The 23,632-nt window shown below is 48.5% G+C and overlaps 1 protein-coding gene across 1 annotated transcript in view; it reads left to right on the top strand.

Moving 5' to 3' along the window:
* Positions 1-23,632, top strand: part of UBXN1 (UBX domain protein 1) — a 91,794-nt gene that overhangs the window by 31,176 nt on the left and 36,986 nt on the right. The window contains exons 5-8 of the mRNA XM_085625941.1: positions 20,100-20,184; positions 22,564-22,755; positions 22,867-22,918; positions 23,376-23,498. Of these exons, the coding sequence (XP_085482067.1) occupies positions 20,100-20,184; positions 22,564-22,755; positions 22,867-22,918; positions 23,376-23,498 (452 nt within the window). The remainder of the gene's footprint in view (positions 1-20,099; positions 20,185-22,563; positions 22,756-22,866; positions 22,919-23,375; positions 23,499-23,632) is intronic.

The following is a 23,632-nucleotide window of genomic DNA, read 5'->3' as shown; positions in this document are numbered from 1 at the left end:
GGCGCCAGTTCAGCACAACGTTGAGGCGGGCACTTTTATTTGAAGCAGCAGCGCAGCAGATCTAAGGAAGACAGTGCCAACAGTAAAGTAATACCGTGAGTAAAAAAAAAACCTTCCAACGCTGCTTTTTCTTGAGCGTCAGTCGTAGGGTTACAAAATAGACTTTGCTCGGGCCTCGGTTCTAATCTTAATTATACAATCATGCGACCAGCACCGGGCGGGGCACAGTGTGCTGGAGCACTAAACAGGTCAGGAGGCTGAAAGAGCAGGGGCCTTGCCCTTAACCCGATTCAGTTGTAAAGATTCTGCCCACATATCAGACTATCTGGTTTTAATCCGCATATCTCTCACAGTTTAATTACTCTCCCATTGTTGTTTTGACGCACTTAAGAACTAAATATCAACACTGCCCTGTGTCTGTTGTTTTTTGTCGCTTTGTTGCTGCCTGATTTTTGCAGATTGCTGTTTTACATTTGAATATGGCAAAGGAGTAATATAATGTCGGAAAGAGGTGGGATTCTTCATAGCTTACATGGCAGAGGGGAGAATGGATAACTGCAATGTTTATTATATCTGTGCTGCCCGCGCCGCAACACCGCCCATGTAGAATCTTCTCAGAGGTGAAATGAACCCAGTAAAAGGAAGGATTGGACACAGAGTAGGGATTTATTTCGGACCGCTGTGTGAGTCACACCGCCTCTATGGTGCTTTGCCATTGCAACATGTTAATAGCAGGCTGTGCTTGGCCACGCCATAACGAACGCACCACAGTGAGCCACAAGGGTATTGCAGCTAAAGGGAGACAACCCAACAGCTATAATAATAAACCAGTTTTTACTGATTCCCATCACTTTTTTCTATGGCATTTAGTACAGTTAGGGCGCTGGGTGCCAGCTAGCAAAGCCTTCTTCCTAATCCAATGTGTAACCAAATTGTGATTAGACATCTGTTTGTATTTGGGAATTTGCTCGAACAAAGCTGAAGGCAGGGTGAATGAGCGGAGGTGGGGTAGAGCAAAAGAGGGTGATTACTGCACCATGACAAAAGGATGTCACTGCACGTGTGCAGAATAGAGATACACTGAATAGCTAGCTTTGTGGGATGTAATTGGAATATATATGATTGTGTGCGACAGATGCAAAGCAGTGGCACTACTAAATGAATAAAATACAAAGTAAGGTATAGGCAGTGGTGCGTGTAACGCAATAATGGGCCCCCCTAAAAACATATGCCTCAGGACCCATTGACGCCAGTGTCTAACGAATATTCATAGACCACCTGAGGATGAATGGGGGACTCTTGAAGGGAAGGTTGACGGGCAGGGCGGATAGGCAACAGGGCCCTAGGGCAGCTGGTTTGTTTTCTATTGATGAAGTACCCCCACCTGCCAGGATGGGTGTGGCTGCTAAACCTAAAATGTTGCTGCCTTTCAGAGTGTGCAGCACATGCTGATATAGTTTACAGAGTAATAGTACAAAGCTAAACGGCTCATTGTCATGCTTAGAATGACAACAGGCCTGCCATAACTGCGACAGCATGAGGTATGCAAACACCAGTACCCCAGATCCTCAAGTACCCCTCCTAGAGTTCCTGCACTGAAGGAGCCTTACAGATCAGAAACTAGCCCGGGTTGAGGGAGGGAAGGGGAAATAGATGGGAAGAGAAGGGCAAGGTCTGTGGTGCAGACTGGGGAGAGAAGGTGGTCAGCAAGGAAATTCTTCTGTTTCATTCATCCCCTGTGGTGCCGGCCTCTCCCGAGCTTCAGCTAAGCGCAGCGTAAACATTAGGTAGGTGGCACCCCTCTCACAGGCGAAGCAAAGGATGGCCTCTCACTCCCCACACCTCACCCTCCCATTTCTTTTTTTTTATTATCAGAAACTAAAACCTTAATGTATCCAGTGTTTTATAACAGTAAGTTTTCTTCATAACATTTTTGTTGTCATTGTGTGTTAACCCGGACATATACATACCCAGCGGGTGCCCAGCTCTGCCAGGATACAAGAACCGTGACCTGCATATCCCTAGATCTATTGTTAAGGGCTAGGATTGAATACGGTTTGATTGTTAGCCCCCAGATGCCTTGGTATGGATTAGCACAGAGTATAAACTGATCTTGAGCCCCAGTGGGTGTGTATCCCTTGGTATGGGCTAGCGCTGACTATACGCTGATCTTAAAACCTAGAAACATCTGAAGCCCCACTAGCAGGCTAGCATTGACATTAACTGTGATTTGGCTGCACTTGCAGCAATTGACAGAGAAGGCAGATCCTGGGAGGAAGGCACACTCTAGGAGAAAGTCTTTAGACACTACAGGAACAGAGAGGGACATGTAGTACACAGTGGGATCAGGTGATTCTTGAACTTAGGACCTCTAGTGATACTCGAGTCAAAATTCTCCCATCCCCAGGAGGGATATTGGCTCAGCCAATATATCTAGAGTGTACAATGGAGAGTTTATGTTCGGTTAATGCGCAATACAAGGAACAGACACACGAGAGAACCAAGCTGCTCCAAACAGAAACAAAAAAACAAAAATATGTAGATCTGAGGGACTGGGACAAAGAAAACTGATCTTTTTACATAAACTAATGTTTTCAAGGGGAAAGGGAAGGCCCCCATTACAATCATGGGGATATATGTACACACCCTGGCTGGATGCCTATATGTGACATTTCCATGGTTTATGGCCTCGATCATGGATGCTTATATGTGACATTTCCACGGTGTGTGGCCTGCCCTGACATTTGAACAGATTATGGCATGCTTTCTGGCCTGGGTGCTTGTGTGACATTTCCATGTTTTCTGGCCTGAGGGCTTAAGTGTGACATTTTCACGGTTTATGGCTTGGGTGGTTGCTTATGTGTGACATTTCCATGGTTTATGGCATGGGTGTTTGTGTGACATTTCCATGCTTTCTGGCCTGAGGGCTTATGTGTGATATTTTCACGGTTTATGGCTTGCGTGCCAGTTGAGGGTGTGGGTGGAGCAAATAGAGGAAGTGGGTGGAGCTAGTGGGGGACGTGGGTGGAGCCGAGATAATGTGGGTGTGGCCCCCGACAAATATTTGAGCACCTGGACTTCATATTTTACAAATTAAGCACTGGTGGGGATTCACAGGCTAACAAAGGGAAAGGCCAAAAGAAACCTTGGTTCAAAATCTGTAAACAGTAAACTCACTGGACTAGTGACTGCACCAAGGCCAAAGAAAATACTCCAGCCCCCACCAATGCCCCTAAGGCACCTGCTCCCCCTAGTGCAGTCACAGTTGGTGGTGGGAATAAACAGAATAAGGGTGTAGTAGGGTTGACCCTGGGTTCTGAGATGGATTCTGGCCTAGTCAGAGTACCTACTCAGGCTGTGCTTGTCAGTGATGGGGGCATGGATATGTCCCCCTTTGTGAGTCCCAGTAACTTGGGCAAATACAGACAGCGGCCTTTAATTAATGGAGTAGAAGCTTGGGCATTCACGAACACAGGAGCAAGTGTCAAAATGGTGACAAAAGATCTTGTGGATCCTGGGCAGATTATACTTGGTGAAATGTACCAAGTGACCAATGCTAGCAATGTCAGAACAGACCATTCTCTGGCATTTGTTAACTTCTCCTGGGGAGGGGTAACTGGCCTTAAGAAGGTTGTGGTAAGTGCAGACCTACCAGTACAGTGCTTGCTTGGCAATGATCTAGAAACTTCAGCTTGGGCTGAAGTGGAGCTCAGGACACATGCAGAAATGTTAGGGATCCCAGCACATATCTTTCCTGGGACCAGGTCACAGGCAAAAATGTCTAAAACTGGACAGGCCCTGGATTCTGGAATAATGGACCAGGTGCCTCACAAGAGGAGGAGCAGTAGGGTTAAGGCAGAGCCTTCCCACCTGACTCAGAATGCTGATCAGTCTCCTCAGGGAGATGATCTTGAGCCTGAAGAAGGAACTGTCCCAGAGGAGCTTGAACCTGACCAGGTTGAATTATTGGGGACAGGGGGCCCTTCCAGGTCTGAGCTGAGCCAGGAGCAGAAGACCTGCCCCTCTCTTGAAACCCTCAGACAGCAAGCTGCTGATGAGGCTGCTGGGAATGCTAGTGGCACCCATAAAGTTTATTGGGATGATGGACTCCTATACTCAGAGTAGAGACCCCAAGCCTGGTGCATCCAGGAGGTTGGTTATACCTCTGAAGTATAGGGGTTTCCTATTGACACTAGCCCATGATATTCCCCTGGCAGGACACCTAGGCCAGAACAAGACTTGGGACAGAATTGTTCCTCACTTTCACTGGCCTCACATGTCTGAAGACACAAAGGAGTTTTGTCGCTCCTGTGTAACCTGCCAAGCCAGTGGCAAAGCAGGTGGCACTACAAAGGCCCCCCTGATACCACTACCTGTGGTGGGGGTGCCCTTTGAAAGGGTAGGGATTGACATTGTTTGTCCCATGGATCCCCAAACAGCATCTGGGCACAGATTTATACTGGTGGTAGTGGATCATGCCTCAAGGCTGCTCTCCATAGCTACCACTAGGATAGCTTTCAATAAAGGTTGTCTTTAACCATTCACCGTAAGGGGTTGTTTGGACTGATACAAGGTGCCCACTAGAACTAGTGGACAGCATATATCAGGCCACCTTCTCACAAGCACTATATAGACTAGATAGATAGTTAATGGCGGCGGACAAGACACACTATCTAAAACTTGATCTATGAATGTCTTATTTCAATCCCCCTCCTCGCAATCACAATGGCACGAGCATGTAGAGATAATAACGCGCTGACACCCGGATTTCCTTAACGTGTACCGGGCCTCCATGCATGTACAAACACTGTGTGCACTCGGAATCATTATTGTTGTTCACTGTATTTTCGATAAAGGGACGATACCCACCAATGCGAAGTGTGTAATTCATGAATACCCTATGAGCATCACCGCAGATTGTTGACAACGCGAGACCACACACGCTTTTAAAGATCCCTGGCGCCACAACTTAACCCCTTCCCTGTGGGGGTAATTCCCCCGCGGTGCGGGGGGGGGGGGGGGCGCGGCGCCACTGTGCTCGTAACGAGCTGAGCTCGTCACGACCCCGACCACTGATTAATTCTCCCGCATAGGCGGGGAATTAATCGCGTGTGGGCGGGCCGCGGCCGTTATGACGAGCTCGTCATGAGCACAGCTCCACTGTGACTCATGACGAGCTGAGCTTGTCATGAGCACGCAATGGGTTAAACAAATGCCTCTTTTTACGTAGTATTAAACATATCTGCTGAATGAGCAATATGGTGTGGTCAATAGTCTTGACCCATTATAATGGTTAACTTGCAGCATCAGGTAGATGAAAACAGAAAGGAATTCACACGTACTCTGTTTTCTCTTTTTTTTTTTTTTTTCTTCTTTTTTCTTTGTTACAGAATTGCAGGTACTATTAACCTGCTTAATAGAGTGAGCTGACTCCAAATTGCTGCACAATTAGCGACAGCTCACTTTCTCCAGTCCTGAAGAAAGCCCCCTAGACCCGGCTGAGCATAATGGGGCTGAAACATGTCGACCTCATATATGGACTACACTAGTGCACTAGATTAAATAACACGATCTATATACGCACACCCTCTGTTTTTAACTTCTTCAACATCCCCATATTAATAAATAATTGCACCCAAATGAGGATGTAAAAAGATTTTTAACCTCACTTCAGATTGAGCACTTCACTTTTTTCAATTTTCTGGTCTCTGGACACTACTGTAATACCAGTGGTTTACATCCGGTGGAGGTCAGCATACCTAAAAACAACCCTATGATGATGCTGTCACGTAACGACTAGGCGGAAAACCAAGATATACCGCCCTTTCAACTACGCACGTGTATGAGGGTTTTTTATGAAAGGCACCAACAACTGACCACCCTGGTAACGCAGGTACAAGTGGTCCATTCCCCCTTCATTTCCATAATTCGCCAGTGACACAGTTTAGAGGGCGGAGTTAGTCTCCGCATTTCACGGGTAAAGGGTATTTAAGACCGTTTGTTGATTGGTGGGCTTTTGGAGACAGATGATCATATGTGATTTTGAGGCTGTGCCATTGGGCTTGGCTTCACCTCTGAGAGCTACTCTGAGGGTGCTGGTGAACTACTGTCAGCTCCTGAGCTACTTTTTGGAGACCCCTGTTGTAGGCTATACTTTAATTTTAAATCTGTTTTATTGAAAGAACACCATCAGCTATACAAAAGCTTAGCGCCTACAACCCAGCGGGCCGGCTTGCTACACCCAATGATATCAACCAGGCAAAGCTAAATGGGAGGCAGAGCATACATTCCCAACTTTAAACACAGCATGCCGCTTACAACCCATCCGGGCCGGCCGCGTCTAATCAAATGGGGAAAGGGGAATGGACTAGCAAAATAGGTTTAGGAGCAGACTAACAGGACACTTAGGGCGCAAGTTCCGGTATGCGCTCCCCGTGTCGGTGTAGGTTTTTCTTGAATTTTCAAAAGAAACAGAACTCTCAAAGCATTTCTAACCGGGTATGCTATTGCAACTATACGTACATAGGGTGTGCATCTACACAAATCAATGTAAAAAGGCCTGGCCACACCCGGGTGTACACCCCCGCTATGTAACTACCCCAATGCGTAACCAAGGCTAATATACCCCTGAAAGAAAAGAACCCTACCCCCCGCCAATCCCCCCGTTCCATGTCCACTCTGCAGCTCCCCTTAACCCCCTAATGTGGCCCCCTCGCTCCACCTTCTCTGAGGTGTCCGCTTGGCGTAGTAACGTGGGCAGGAGGCCTCTCAGAATTCAGTAGCCAAAAGAGCCAGAAATGGCTGCCACAACTCCCGGTACTTGGCGCCCTCACCCGCCATGGTCAACGTGAGTTTCTGCATTCCCAGGACGTACCACAAACGGTACAGCCACCCCGTAAAGGGTCGGGACTGTGGGGGAACGCCAGTGAATAAGGATGTTCTGTATCGCCGATCCCAGCGCTATTGCCATTTGCCGACCTCTGCGTGATCAAAACGGGTACGTTAAAGGGTTGGGAAGACCAAGCAAGATGTACGCTGGGAATCGAGGCAGCACTGTGTGAAAATGTTCATCTACCTCATCCAGCACCTGCGTCCAATACGGCTGAATGTGGTCGCACTCCCACAGCAAGTGTGTCAATGTACCTATCTGATCACACCCTCTCCAACACCGTGCCTCCCTCGTGTGGTCTATGGAATGTTGACGTTCTGGAGTGCAATACCAATATGTTACCACCTTCGTGAGAGTCTCGGTGAGCCCCATATGGTAAGCCGAGTGCCGGGCCCTATAGTAGATCCCCTCCCACTCCCCGTGGCTAAGTGTCCTGCTAACTCCCTCTCCCAGCGTGCCTTACTAGGATTGTGAATGTGTGCAAATCTGACTTGGAGCATTCTATATAAATCCGAGATTAATTGTCTGTCCGATGTGCGTATAAGAAGCCATCGCTCATATGGGGAGAAGCGTCTATCAGCCGTCGGGCGAACTCGCTCATCAAGCGCCCAATGACAAGCTTGCAAGTACCTGAGCCTTTCGGTTTCCGGCAGCGTATATTCCTGTTTAAAATGCTGAAAGGGGATAACACCATCTGCCCCGTATAGATGATATAGGAAGCGGCAACCTGCTGATTTCCATGCCGCGAAGGCCACCTGGTCCATCCCCGGAGCGAAATCCGGATTGTCCATCAAGGGGGTAAGCGGGGAGGAAAAGGTAGTAAATTCATGTTTAATATTGGTGCGGTCCCACACCTCGAGAGGAACACGGGTTATACATGAGGCGTACAGATTGGGGGGTCGATGTTGCTTGCGGAGGAAAGGGATCTACTGCAGAAGCCGAGCAGCTACTGCTTGGTCTTGAAACAACCAATGCCTCTCCGATTCCCACCGACTCCACTCAACCAGGTATCGTAACTGAGCCGCCTGGTAGTACAGCTGCAGATCTGGAATTCCCAAACCACCTCCCTCCGGGGGCAGAACCGACAGCAACCGCTTCATGCGCGGCTTCCGACCATGCCATATAAACTGGGCAAGTTCAGACTGAGTCTGCTGTATCCAGCCCGCGGGCGGGCGTAAAGGAATAGTACGAAAGAGATAAAGAATTTGAGGCAAGATGGTCATCTTTACCGCCGCAATTTTCCCCAGCCACGAGAGGGGGCTGTATTTCCATTGACCAAGTTCCCGACTAATCTTCCGGCGAAGGGAAGCATAATTAATAGCAACAACTTGCGGGAGAGTGGGTGCCAACTGAATCCCCAGATTTGGAATCGCGTCAGAAGCCCACTGAATGGGCAGCAAACCCTGAAGATATTCCCGGGTGGAGCTTAGCAGGGAGAGGTCAAGGGCCAACGATTTGTCGGCATTGACCTTAAACCCCGCAACCCGCGCAAATGAATCCAACTCCGCAAGACAAGCTGGCAAAGCTGTCCGCGGACTGGACAACGAGATCAACACATCATCGGCATACAGACTGATGGTGTGGACATATCCCCCAAACCGGATTCCGGAGATCGCCGGATTTTGCCTAATCCGCTGGGCGAAATACCAAAAAGTTGGGGGGTATACCCATCAATAACCCTCCTATACCTGGGTAAGGCAAACGCAATATAGAGAAAACAGTATGGAGGAACAAATAAGCCAAAATTATTTGGACAAGGATACTTTTAATTACCCTTTCGTGTGTATATAAATTCACATCTCATTCTTCATTTTTTTGCTGAGCATGTATAACAAACATATATTTACAAAACACCACCTATATACATAAAACGCTACTATCCAAAAGTAAGTATTCAATTAAGGATCCACCTTTCAATAGTGTGGACATCCATGAAAGCATATACATTGCATCGGAAAACCACTATCTCCAAAAGTTTCAAAAGCAATGTAAAAGTCATAAGTCCCAACACATTCCAATTTTTTGGGAGCCCTCTGTGAAACCACTTTGTCCAAATAATTTTGGCTTATTTGTTCCTCCATACTGTTTTGTCTATATTGTGTAATCCGCTGGGCGAGCGGTTCCATGTAAGCGTCAAAAAGGAGGGGTGAGAGAGGGCACCCCTGTCGGGTACCCCTCCCTATCGGGAAGCTAGTGGACGTATAGCCGTTCACCCGGACAGAAGCAGACGGGAACTCATAACAATTAAATATGTGGGTGCGGAATTTCTTCCCCAGACCCATCTGTTGCAAGACCCGCTCTAGATCTGGCCAATGAACTCGGTCAAATGCCTTCTCCGCATCGATGGTGAGGAGTAGATACTCTCCCTCTGTACGGGAGGCCTTCTCGATTAAATGGAGAGCACGTTTCGTGTTGTCTGAGGTTTGGCGCTCCGGAATAAAACCCGCCTGGTCCGGGTCAATAAGGCCGGGCATGTGAGGTGCGAGACGGTGAGCCAAAATCCCTGTGTACAAATTTAAGATCGACGTTTAAAAGGGAAATGGGACGATGCGCACCACACCGAGTCCTATCCTTCCCTGGCTTCGGGATGACCGCTATTGAAGCGTCTAAGAGATCCCGAGGAATCGCCCCTGGTTCGGAAAAGGAATTAAGAGTTGGGTGAGGAGAGGTGTGAGCCGGGTACAGAACTTTTTATAGAAGATGGCTGGGAAGCCATCCGGTCCGGGGGCCTTTGCAAGCTTCAGCCGCGCTATGGCCGCAATTACCTCCTCTACCCGTATGTCCTTATCTAAGAGATCGGCCTGCACCTGAGTCAGGGCTGGTATAGTGATGGAGTACAAAAAGTCCGCCCCTTCCGCCTCGTCCAATGGGGAGGCGGTATAAAGCGTGGCATAAAAATCGCGAAACGCCTCCGCTATGGCACCGTCTTCTAAGACTCGCGTGCCATCTTCTCTACGGATCTCGCGAACCCCCTGTTTCTGTCGGGCTTCACGGAGCTTGTGAGCATGAAGGCGCCCGCACCGGTCTCCCCCGGTGTAGTAGGCGTGTTTCAACCTCAGGGCTGCAAACTCCGCCCTATCCTGATCTAGGGCTGCCAGTTGTTGGCGCATCGCTTTCAACTGACGCCGCACACGGGGAGCTCCCGTTCTCTGATGCATCTGCTCCAGCTCTCTTCTCCGGCGTGTGAGCTCGTCTCACTTATGCCTGCGCTCTACATTGTCGCCCGCCGATATGGCAATAAACTCTCCTCGGAGGACCGCCTTTAGCGCCGCCCACTGGGTAGCTAGAGTTGTCAGTGTTAGCGTTATGTGACAGGAAATCAGTAATGGAACCTTGTATGTGTGTAACCACATCCGCTCTGTGTAGGAGGGTGTCTCTAAGTCGCCATATCCGAGCCGGCCGTGACAAGGGTGGAAGGGTGAAAGTAGCAACCACCGGTGCGTGATCAGAGAATGAGGCAGCCCCTATCTCAGTGCCCTTCGCCATCTCTCGAACAGAGGTAGACACCAAAAAATAATCCAGTCTGGCATAAGTCTGGTGGGAGTGTGAGTAGTAGGAGTACTCCCGACCCTGCGGGTGGAAGCTACCAGTATCGCCACCCCTTGCGTTTCCTGCAAGAGGCATAGATCGGCCTAGGAGTTTTCAAGACATAAAACAGCCCGACGCTTAACAGGGTTGTTGAGGCCCCGGACATTGAGTGTTAGGATTGTAAGTGTGTTAGCCGGCATTTATGGAATCTTAAGGACCCAACTTGCCCCATCGAAGCCCCTATGACTACCTAATGGGGATGTAGAGTGAGGAGCCTGCATGCGTGAAATCATCTGGCGGAGCTTCAGTAGCCTCCCCCCTAATAGTGGACATGGAACCCCAAAGCCCCCCCCCCCCCCCCCCCCAACCCCCAGTCCAAAAGCAAAAAATTCAACCAAGAAGAAAACTGTGTCGCAACCCATTGTCCTCCACCTCTTGGTGAATGGAAGGATGACATTGTAGAGTAAGTAGCCTGCGGCAGGATGGCTGCCCCCCGCCAACGGCCCGTGTATTAAACTATAAACTAGCCCGACCCTCGCCGCTTCCGGGGTCAGCAAGGTCGATAACCGTTCAGTTCAGCGGAAGCGGACTCTAGAGCTGCCTGCTGGCCTTTAAGTATATCTGCCGCTGGGGGTTTCTTGGGACGCCGTCGACGGCCCTGCTGGCGCCACTTGGGCCGTGAATCTTCAGCCTCCCGGGAGGGACCATCATCCTCGCTGTCACCGGCTGGTATTTCCACTCCCAGCAGCCTGCCCGCCTCTGCCAAGGAGCGCAATTGGTAAAGGGTGTTGTCAATCCGGAACACCAAGCGGAATGGATGACCCCAGCTGTAAGGAATCTTGCGTTGCTGGAGATGCGCGGTAATTGGCTTGAAAGTCTTGCGTTTGTGCAGGGTGAGAGAGGAGAGTTCCTGAAACAAAACCGGCCTTTGGTCGCGGAACAGAACCGGGTGCACCTGGCGGGCCTTTCTCATTATATCTTCTTGGTGCGGTAGTCTTGAACGCACACTAGTATGTCCGGTGGCGGGGCGGATGGCGGCCGCGGTGGCCCCACTCTGTGTGCTCGATCAATCCACAGCTCCGTCTCGAGTGGCCGGCCCAAGATATGATTAAAGAGTTCTCTCATATACCTGAAAAGGTCCTTCGAGTCGTCGTCCAGCCTTACTCCACGTATCCGAATATTGTGTCGCCGGGACCGGTTCTCCAGGTCCTCCACATGCGTTTGGAGGTCGACCTGCTGGTCGTGGATCTGGAGTATTTCCTGCTGTAGCGCTGCCAGCTCCGTGTCCCGGCCTTCACTTTTGCCCTCTAGCTCGGCCACTCGTTCCCCAATGCTATCCACATCTCTACGGACCTCCCTGAGTTCTGCCGTGAACTCCCGTTTGAGGGTATGGATATCTTCCCTCAGGCCGGCAAACATGGACTCCAGGAAGGCCTTGGTAATCGGTTCCAGGCCCTCACTCGTCGCTGCTGCGGGGTGCCCACCGCCGGTCGCCATGTCGTCCGCGTGCTGTGCAGCCTGCACTTTCGCAAACAGGTCCTTCAGAGATTTATCTTTACACCCCTTAGGAGGGACCATAGCGCGCTGCACACCGGGCCAAGAGGTGCTCCAGACGGCTGGACCTATCCCCCCCCCCCCCCCCACCGCTCAGCCCGCTGGCACAAAAGTTCAATATCGAAGCTTCTGGCGTAGGCTCCGCGCCCTGCCACTACTAGAGCGCCCGCCGCACTCAATCTGTCCCAGCCTCTTCAGCGCGATCTCGCGCCCCACTGCCGTCAATGCGCCGCCGCCGTGCCACAGGTACCGTCCCTCCAGCTCACCCACCGGACTTCCAGCTGATGCAAGGGGTTGCTCCTCTTTGCAGACCTTCGCCCGAGAGCCGCCCGCCTCCGGGGCGACGCACCCTCCACACCACTCTGGGTCACGGGCAAATGGCGAGGGGTAGAAGAGAACCAGCCCTCCGCCCGTCCGGCCCGTGATGCGTACGTGCACTGCTAATTCCAAAGCCCTCAGGAAGCAGGCACGGCTCAGGCCAAGGCACTCCTCCCCCTCCTCAGGCGGTGTCACCACTGCGGTCCATAAAATGCCTCAGTCCAGCTGTGTCAGACCTCCACACCCGTGCCCACCGCGGCCGTAGACCCCCCTTCTGGGACCCGGGCAGCACGCAGTAGGCCCTCCGCAGTCGCCGGGGGTACCACGTTAGCAGTCAGAAGAGGAGAGGCATGCACACCACCACCCCACTCAGCCTGCCGCCTTCCCAGGAGAGCCGTGGATCGCGCCGGGCAAAGCGTCCCAAGTGTCCCCCCCCCCCCACCCCCCCCCCAACCGATTTCCAGTCCAGGAGGGGGCCCTCCCAGCAACACCACTATCTCCTTACTGGCCGCTCCGGCGCTGCTTCAATCCCCCAACAACCAGGCCACGGGGAGCTTCAGGCCGCCATTTCCCTCCATTGCATCAAAATGGCGATCCACACAGGGCAGCCAACGGCGGCCGCCTCCTCCACAGCACCTCAGCTATCTGCCGGCAGCGTCCCCCTCACAGTCCCGAGGGACTCCCGCTCCTACCAGTCTGCCAAGCTCTCAACTGCCTGACTCCGTATAGGCCTCTGATCTCCTCCGCCCGAGGATCATCCTCTCCTGTGTCGCTCGCTGATAACCCCCACAGGCCTGCCAGCCCGTGGGGATCCGGACTTCTGCCAGACCTCCACCGGACCTCCAGCTCACCATCCGCTTCTCTCCAGGCCGGCTCTCACGTTGCGACGGCCGCGCCTCCAGCAGGGTCCACCGGGGGCCGGGCCTACTCCGCTCCCGCTGAGGCAGCTCTGAACCAGGTCGCCGACCAGGCTCAGCCCCGCAGCCCGTGAACTGTGCCGTCCGCCGTCCCTCCTTAATGTGCACTGCTGTGCTCCCGCCTCCCGCACCCGGGAGACCGGAGCCACGGCAGGCGGGCGCCACCTCCGGCAGTCGGGCGGGCGCACAGGCCGTCACACAGGCCCCGCGATGAGCGGACGCTCCAGCTTAGGCCTCGCCACACTCCGCCACCAGTTCGTCGCCGCTAATTCCTCGGAGAGCGCTCACGATCTCTTTCGCCGCTCCCCGCTAGCTTCCGGGTCTCCACTGGCTTCACGGTGGGGGTCAGCGGGCTCTCGGATGACCTTGAGGCCGGTGCTTCAGCAGGCCGTCGGCGGGAGCCCCGATCCTACACGTCCGCTGCCACCGCCATCTTGGCCACGCCCCTGTAGGCTATACTTTATAGGTTTCGCTTGCACAGCACTTACGCAGGGCTTGCGAAATCCCTTATAAATAATAATGTAAAAAAAATCTTAATAGGGGCTTCTAGCCTGCCCATTGCTTACCATTTGTTTGCTTTCTTGTCAGTCTCATTTCCTTGCTTTCCATTGGTTACTGCATGCGATTTCCTGTTGGTTTTGGGTATTCATTCGTGTGTTCGTGTTTTCTTTGGAGCATGGACTAAGTACCTCTTCCTTTTGGAGTGTTCATCCGCTACTTTTGTTTCTGGAGCTACATTTTTCTTTGTAAACAAGAAATTTCTGCTGCTGAATGTTTTTTCGTAGCTATGCTTCTTCGCCTCACTTTATATATATTTTAATGCCACTTTTTTGCTATCTGTGCTTTTTGTACTTGTTATACTCTCTGCCTGTTTTATGAACTTTTGTTGCGTGCACTACGGCATTTATTTTATTTCCAATTGTATTGTTCGCTGTGCTTTTAATGGGATATGATGTTTGCTTGCTACAGATGGGATTGGTCTATCAATTTGGGATTGAGAGCTCTTTGTTGCTCTCTGGCTCCTTCCAAGCCAGGCACTCCCCCTGGCTGAATTAATTTCACATCCCAACTGGCCTCTCCCCGCTTCTCCTCAAGCATTGCTGAGCCTCTGTTCTGTGCTCGCCCTGTCCTGCAATTATCGTTCGAGAGAACAAAACCCCCAGAATTAAGAGCCCGGCTCTGGTCAGCTCATATCCACAAATGCCGAAGAAAGGTCCCACAGTGATTACCTGCCTGAGCTTTGTCTGCCTCCTGTGCACCTTGAAGTCCACCAATTGGGGACTACAAGATAAGAGAGGACAGATCCCGGGACAACACCACCCGAGTGTGATTCTCGGGTTCTTTATCCAACTGTATCCTGACGAATGGCCGTATTCATACCTAGCTGCTTTATTCATGCTTCTATCCAGTGTCAGAACCTGAGCGTCAGTAACTTCTACATTCTGCCCCTAAACCCCTGCATGCGGTCTACTCCCCATTAATAAACACACCATTCTTTGGTAGGTTTGAAAGTATTGGCAGCAGTTTATTAAACATTGATTTACAGCATGTGACGCTTCCTCGTACTTTATTCATAATCATTTGTGACAGGCGTATCATAAATCACTTTGACATTTTTATGACTCATAATAAATCTTTAAAACCATAAATCTGTTTATGCATCATGTTCCTGTCAATCATGAATCTTGCTTCCTCGCTCGGCATGTCTGTGCCCCTATCGTCGCTGGGTGTGTCGTGCAATGGTCGCCCTCCGGCAGCTACACCATTGATCTGTCACTCCATGCCGTGGATCACCGCTGCCTCCCTTGCTGCCTTTATAATCTCGTCCAGTTCGCATTGCTGGTTGCTGCTGCCCAGGCCCTCCATCTTGCTGCTCTGCTGTCCATGTCTTCCTTGCTTTCATGTGTAGCCTCATCACGTCACCCTCGCGGTCTATCCCTGTCTGACGATTGCTTGTTCCTCTTACAGCTGGGTCGCATCACCCTTACGTGCTATTTATGACTGTTCTTGTCCAGCTTGCCGTACAGCAAGGTTGTGTCACCCTAGTGGACTCTCCCAGGCTGCCCTTCAGGCTGTAATCTGCCTGGGCTGCTTGTGTCCGCAAGTGTGGGTCGTGTCACACTTGCGGGCTGTACCTGGTTGCCCACTTGCTTCTTTTGCCGCCGGGGTGCATCGCTCTGTGACTGTCCCTGGCTGCCCTTTTAAAGGCTTGCCTAGGCAGGGCTTGTGCAGTCTCTTCGAGACATGCTGTATTCCGTCCATCACCTCCTTGTGTTTGCTTTGTTCGCCCTAAGTTGGCAGAGTATGCCCAGAAGTGGGTCCCTTGCTTACTTTGCCACTGGATTCAAGCTAGCCTGACTGATGAAGGGTATTACCCAGAAACCGGTCCCAGGATACTTGTTTCCGGTACAGGGAAGACCTGGCTTGGCAGTTTGGGCTGGACTGTTCCCATGAGGCACAGGGTCAAAACTGACTTGCATATAGCTGGGTCTGAACTGAGGTGGCGAAGTGAGCTAAAGAATGATGATGGATTCAACCCAGATCTGTGACTGGGGGTGAGTGTCTGAAAAGTTTCAGCGCTCCGTCCATCATCTCCTTGTGTTTGCTGTATTCAGGATATTGGCATAAAGCGCCGCCCACTTTTCTCCCATCTTTTTAATTGGCTTCTTTCCCTTGCCTTTGTAAATTATGGCTTTTCATTGGTCAATAGGCTTAGTAGTCCCTCCTTAGAACCGCCTTGTCTATTCTTGTAACCTCCCATGATGACACCGCCTGATACATGTCTTGTTACGCCCTAGGTTTTAATTACAGCCTCAGAGCACTATTTTCTTTAAGGGCTTCAGACAGGACACGCTTGGTCCTAAGCAAGGCTGGCAGTGGTTACTTTACTCACTAGCACATCTCACATTTATAAATTTCCATTTTACCAGCTCCACGCAGAGTACAACCTAATCCGGAATTAATATAATAATTCTTTTGTCATATTTCGAAGCTTCTAATTGTAAATATGGATATAACTATTTGAATGTACTCGTGGTACTGTCTTGCATGCAATGCATTATGGGTAGGGTGGATTTACGATATCTTCTGCAGGGTGCAGTACTATATGTCCCATGGGACCTCTTTTAGCCACATATGGTACTGCACCCTGCAGCATGGCTAGGAAAAATTAATTGTCATTTATAACGACAATAACTCCAACTGTGCAGGGTGCAGTACCATATGTGGCCAAAACAGGTCCCATGGGACCTCTTTTGGCCACATATGGGGATGCAGTACCATATGTGGTCAGAAGGGCCACATAGGTTCCATGGGACTTCTTTTGGCCACATATGGTACTGCACCCTGCAATATGGCTAGGTAAAAAACATTGGCATTTATAATGCCAATAACTCTAACTTTGCAGGGTGCGGTACTATATGTGGGGACCTCTTTTGGCCACATATGGTACTGCACCCTGCAGCATGGCTAGGTAAAACAAGCATTTGCAATGCATTAGGTCTCGCATTTACGCGAGTTTGAGCTATTGACATTGCAAATAACAATGTCTATTGGCATTGTCATTTACAATGCCAATAGCTTTAACTCGTGTACATTTCTCAGAGTGCGTATTGCGACTTAAAACAGCAGTTGCACTGACTTTGCAGAGGCAAAATGATTTTATGCTCCAGGCTTTCCGGTGTCAAGCCTCCCTTTGCTGTGCAGCAAGGATCTGGAACTTCATCCAGAAACGTGTCCTGCAAGCTCCCTTCACCCCCACGTCCTAAAGGAACTGAAGATAGTCACATCCCATCTTTTAGTCATTGGATTTACTGCATCTCTTGCCCTCGCATTACATGAAGATTAAACTCGAGACTGAAAACAAACGATTATGTTCTTGCTTAATGACGGTGAAGCAAAGGTGCAATTAACTCTTTGTAGAAAGTAAAATGGGCCTCTTGCCCATTGGTTCGGTTGCGAAATCTAGAATAAACAGCGTTCAGTGGATCTCTCAAGCGTTCGAGCCACTTTGGCACTGCACCTGCTGCACCTTTGATGGCAACTGTTGCTATCACTTCAGTTTCACAATGTATCCCTCCTCAGGTCTCGGCGCAGTGCTCGGTTGCTTTTTAGCAGAGTTCGAGATGTGCAAATGCACATCGACACATACCTCGGTATGAGCCCGCGAAAATAGAGCGGGGTAGGAGACGCCAGCGAACAGCTGCAGAGACGGCATCGGTGAGTAGAAGGGGGAGAGAGAAGGCTAAGATGTCTCCGGGTGAGAAGGTACGGCGAGAAGTAGCTGTTAATGATGGAGAGAGAAAAAGACAAGGAGCGAGGGATCTCTAAAAGGGAAGGTTCATTGACAGGTAGGGCGAGAGGGGACAGATGAGAGGGAGAAGACCAAAGAGAAGTGGGTAGAGATGTCTCGGGGGATGGAAGACTGTGGCGAGAAATAGATATTAAAGACAAAGATAGAAAAATAGAAAAAAGTGAGCGACTTCGGAAAGGTGCAGCGCAGAGATGGATGGGAAGAGAAAAAAAGATGAGAGAGAAAAAGAAGAAAGAGAATTGTGTGAAGTAGATATTAATAAGGGGAGAAAATTAATAAACACAGGATCACGGAAGGAGCGCTGCAGATGGGGCGAGAGAGAAGGTGGTTAGGGAAGAAACTAGCGAAGTCTTTCTATAAACATGGAAAAGAAGAACAACACATTTTAATTACAAAGATAGACGAGAGAAAAAATGCACGAAGGTGCAAATTATGGAAAGTGGAAGTTCTGAGACAAATGGGATGGGAGGGGACGAATGAGTTAAACGAGGAGGACAGGGAAGGGAACAGAGATGTCTAAAGCTACAGGGGAGTACTGGGAGAAATAGATATTAATGACAAAGATAGACAAGCGTTGGCCGCGCGCGAGCGGCCGGAGACGCAAAATGTGGTGGGGGAGGAGTTGTGTGTGCGCGTGCGTCATCACGATCGCTCTGAAAGTGAAAGTGATCGCGATGACGCCCACGGGTTTTCAAAGTGCTGCTGGCGGCCGGCTGCGCTCGTGCACGATTGCGTGAACGCAAGAGTTAGGCCAGCCAGCAGCACTTTGAAAATCCCACATTCAAAATGTCTCTTCGAGCCAGCACAAGCGCTGGGGCTCAGCGAGACCTAAAAACATTGGCATTTATAATGCCAATGACTCCAACAAATGCGAGACCAATTGCATTGTCTTGCATTTGTTAAAGTTAGAGCTGTTGGCATTGAAAATTACAATGTTTTTTACTTTTTGTTTTTTTATACCATTGGCAGTAGTGCTATACAAATATAATAACTCCACTGCAAATAAAAAAACAAAAGTAAAAAACATTGCTATTTTTAATGCCAACAGCTCTAACTTTAACAAATGGGAGAACTACTGCCTTGCAAATGATTTTTGTTAAATGCATTCTTGCGGTGCTTGTGCTACTTGCCCCTGTGTCTGTACATTAGCTTATGCTTGTTTGTTCACAATTGCAAAATTGTAGGCTTCCCCCTCCAAAGTACCTTTAACAGTGCAGCAAGGCTGCCAAGAGCCTCGCCCTGTTGAAAGCATAGCAACACACAAGTCCTTCTGTGACAACTAAGTGTAATTTGTAATACTGTGGAAGTTTTTATGTTTTAAATTGAGCTATAAAATTGATGTTTTGTGGAAGGTGATTGTCAGAATTTCTTAATTTTTGTTCGTTTGTGAATGTTTTTACAAACCCTATATAAAGTATGAATTCTGGTAGTGTCCCATCACAAGTAAAGCAGTCCTTTTAGGAAGGGTTGGCATCCATTAAAAGGACACTGTCCCTATTGCCACTGATCTCTTCCTTGTGCAGTGCTTCCCCTGCGCCTCCACCTGCTACCCCAGTACCATCCTTTGTCACTCTCCGCCACCTGCAGTCCTTTAAGAAAAAAATTGCCCTTTCTATTTTTTTATTTTCATTTACGGATCCAAGTGACAGCCCCTCATCTTGGATTGGTAAGTAAAACAAAATTGAAACAAATGTCACTCGAGTCTTTCCACTGGCACATGCATGCTTTCTTACACTTGTACCAGTGGAAAGACTGGACCGGTGCTTAATTTAAGCCGGTGGTTGCCGATGGGGGCCACCAGCACAAATTTTTGGGGTCCAACACTTACTTTTCCTCCTCATACATTTCCCGGGAGCAAAACACAAACTGGAAAGGAGAAAGACAGAAAAAAGTCACCACATGAGAAAGCAGGAACTTATAAGAGTAAGATAAAGGAGCAGGGAGTGTCTGGCAGTAGATTAAAGAGGCCTGGATTGGATTCAGGACTATGCAGCCTTAGTATTTGTATGCCCACATTGAAAAGCACCACCATGGGCTTGTGAACAGTGCTTTTGCCACTGGCACTTACTATTTGACAAATTAAACACTGGACTGACAGTTGTGGCCACCTCACTGCACATTTTTTTGTATATTTTTTTATGATAATGCATTTCGTCGAGAAAAAGATGAAAGCTGTAGAGCCTGGCCAAAAGGCATTGGCAAAGCCAATAGGTCCATTGGCGAAACCTACTTGCTTTGCCGGTGCTTGTTTAAGTTAGGATCATGGTCACTTTTACTGTGCAGGTGTAAGAGAAAGGAGTACGAAGATTTTGGCTTTGGCATCCTTTTTATTTCTCAAGGAATTCTAACTTGCAAAGATGCAGTTGCTCACTGTTTTTAACAGGGACATTTCACAAGTTTTTCCCTGAACGGTTACATTTATGGATATAGCTGCTTCATTTACAAAAAAAAAAAGTCTGAGGCAATATCTGCTTGACCGAAACAATGTTGGTGGGGTTGTTAATGTAAGTATGTTATGTTTTTTTTTCTTGTCAATATTGTTTTAATTGATTGCCGAAATCTTTTTTTCTCATTTCTATAGAAACGGAAGCAGGGGGATCAACAGACCAGTCAGCAGATGGAAAAAGGCCCCTGACAGAGGCAGAGCGGGAGGAACAAACTAGAAGGTATTCTGTACTGCACGATGGTTCAGTGAAAGAACACATTGGGCAGGGTTAATCTAGGGTTTACAGAACTGCTTTCTGGTTTTTGGACTATTGTGTTGAATCACCTGTTGATTGTTACTGATTCTCCGAGGATTTACATTTTCTTTCTCTCTGGAGATAGAGATTTGAGTATTTTTTTTCAGTAGACTGGCTCCAATTACCAGGGTGACTTTGAGCCCTTTCTGGACTTTAAGCCGATAGCGTTAATCGTGCTGGGACATGAAGGTCCATACTTATTGGGGGGGAGGGACGTGTCCCATCATGACTACTACTCTTATCTAACAGTCATTTGCTTGGATATGTGGTTTCATTTATTTTTTATTTATTTTTTAAATTAATATTTCGACAGTTCGACTTCCTTTTTTTTTTTTTTGCTTCAGACAATGGATAACCCAGTGAGTTAGTGGTGAGCGGAATACTGTTGCATCACAGAAAGACAGCAACACATGGTCTTTAAATCCCGCCTCTACACTCTTCACCAAAACTACAAAAATAAAATGTGTAGCATCAGTGGTCGTCAGGTGATTAAAGGATAAAGAACTTCTAGTTGAAAATCGTGCTGCAGGTTACTATTTAAATAGTCAAAAGCAAAGAATTGATTGATGCAGTGGTCCAAAGAACTACCTTTCCGCTGCCCATTGCCTCTTAGTTTTAGTGGTAGGGTGTGGGTAACTATAGTCCGGTGTTCCTTATGTGATTGATCTGTTTTCTTTATTTAAGTTTTTGGTGTACATGTTTAACAAAACGAGACCAACAAAAAGAAATGCATGGGTGTGCATAGAAACCAAGGAAATTTAAATCTCTGAAGCTCTAAGGTAATAGCAAAAATAGGCAGTTATTGCTAATTTGTGTTTAAAGACCTTTAAGGAACATTTTTAACAGTTGATTGTGCTGAGACAAGTCCTCTGCGCAGATTAGAAATGCTCTGCTTTCCTATTTGCTTATTTTCTGATTAATCCCATTAGCAAACTTAACGGTTCAAAGAAGGTGTGCGCGCACTCAGTTTGGTCGCAGTACGAGCACCACTCTGATGATGGGGGTGGGAGGGCATTTAAAATGTATCCTTACTTTGAGTGAAGGTGGTTGGTGCTCCTTCTACCCAGGCTTTGGTGTGGTAGCCATAAATTAGTAGTCCGGGTTTTTTTGTTTTTCTATTTTTTGTTATAATTAGACTATGAGAATAATGCACACTCACCCTTCTACTAAAAATCCGCCCATTCTTAAGGCCCATTGTTTTCATCATGTGTAAGACCTAGGTGAGAGTTTAAATGAAATGTGGTTCAGTAGGTACGGGGTCAATAGTTTGGTTCATTTTGCCATATCTGTGTTCTCCATAAGACGGTGGATCTCTCCCTGCATGTACTCATTCCTAAGAAGTCACTGGTCTTTGCAGAGTTCTGGCTGACGTGGGTTCAGTCTTAGACACTAGTCTAAATAGTGGCACCCCTTTGAGTCAATGGTTCATACTCGTTTTGACATCCAGTGGCCTGTACATACCAGAATGGCATGAACGTGATGTCAGGAATATAACCTTTTGGTGAATAAATCCCCCCCCCCCCCCTCTATACTAGGCCTAAATCAGGAACCCTGCTTGGAGAATTGCTTCTCTCATGAGCAGAGCCTCTCTGCCTGCTCGAATAGCTGAATTGCTGCTACCAGCGGGACTTGCAGAAGACTCAGCTGGCTTAATAATATGATGAAGTTTCAACAGATTGACTATTAATCTATCTGCACCATTTGGCAGTGAAGCTGACATTTCCTTTCTGATATGAAATAGTTTTATATTTCAAGCCATTTGAATCCTCGTTCTAACCCATATGGTTCTGGAAATGTCAAGGCTTAAACGTGATACAGCTAGTAACCACTAGGACTCCTCCAGTAAAGGCCTTACAGAAAGTCTGGAAGAATAGTAGTCTGTCTGTCCGTACTCCACTCCAGCCCTCTTCTTGTGAAGAGGTAATCCCTAGTCAGAGCCCTAGCATCTCAATATATGCATATGAATAAAACCCAAAAGTGTGTGACTTTTCATTCCTGTATGTTCCAAAAGGAAAACAAATCGTACAAACATTTTTATGCATTCATTGTGGCAATTCTTAACCCTTATTGAGGAAGACAGACCAATATTTCATTCTTGTCCCTTCCCTGGGTGGAGCGTGGGTGCAAGCCTGTTATGTGCTTGTGGTCCGTACAAATGCTACTCTAGGCAACATTGTACTGCAGTGGCAGATTCACAGTTGAGTGTAGGATGCAAATTGCTAAACCTCAGACATTTTGTCCCTGATCTCATACATGGATTGAATGCGGTTGACCTAACAGAACGACTTATTTTTTAACCAATAGGATGATGGAGCTCATTGCCCAGAAGCAGAAGGAGCGTGAGGAACGGGAGAAGCGGGAACAGATTGAGCAGGAGAAGCAACGGCGGAAGCAGGGCCAGGAGCTCTCCATGATCCGGCAGAAGATGCAGGAGGATGAGATGAAAAAGCTAGCAGAGGATCGTCGCCGGGAGAAGATGGAGGAGAAGATGGCAAAGTAAGAAGGCCTTGGTGTGTCTTAGCAGCTGGAGCCTGCCTCTCTACCGAATCTCAGCCCTGGCCTATGTTGTGTGACGGGCCCATTAACTCTCATCTCTTCCTCCCTTAGGCAGCGTGTGCGTGAGAAAATTGAACGAGACAAAGCAGAAAGGGCTAAGAAGGTCAGTCTGTGTGGTCAGGGAGCGTATCTCTAAATACCAAGCGGGTATGGCGATGCAATGACTTGCTTATTGGTGCTAACTCTCATAAAATATTTACTTGTTGACAGTTGTCCAGTAGGGGAGTTCCTACAGGTCAGTTGAACCTGTACGTCTGGACAGATCTTCGTAAATGCTATATATTTTAAATTGATACTTAATATTAAGTACTCTGCTAACTAAATTGTTAATAAACATTTGAAAAATGGGTGGTACTGTTATCTAACTCCATGCTCGTTAGTATTTGAATCTTGGAGTAAAGGAGTTTGAACTTGTGTGTTGTACACAAGATCGCTTCAGGCAATACATAAACCCAATCTGCTATATTATTGTTTGTGTTCTCCTTTGGCCTTGGGTTTGGGACTCTCAGTAAGGAAATTCTTGGTTGCCCAAGTTGATCCATCATTTTTTTTCCTTTCAGTTTGGGGGTGCAGGTGTATCACAGGCAACTCCGCCAGCAGAACCTGTCCCAGCACCACCAGCGCCTTCCTCGCCCACCCTAGAACCGCCAGTCAAGCGAGAGTACGACCAGTGCAGGATACAGGTAAGTGCTGTGCCCAGAAGCGGTCGCACTGAAATGCCTGGGGATTCCAGTACTCTAATATAAATTAGCTGTCGTGCAGCACCTTTTCGACTACTGTGTCCTGTGATAAATGGAGGTAAACAAGTGTTTGTTCC

The sequence above is a fragment of the Triturus cristatus genome, chromosome 9, assembly GCF_964204655.1.
Source record: "Triturus cristatus chromosome 9, aTriCri1.1, whole genome shotgun sequence".
Taxonomy (NCBI): domain Eukaryota; kingdom Metazoa; phylum Chordata; class Amphibia; order Caudata; family Salamandridae; genus Triturus; species Triturus cristatus.
The sequence above is the reverse complement of the archived record's forward strand: the minus strand, read 5'-3'. Positions and strand labels throughout refer to the sequence as shown.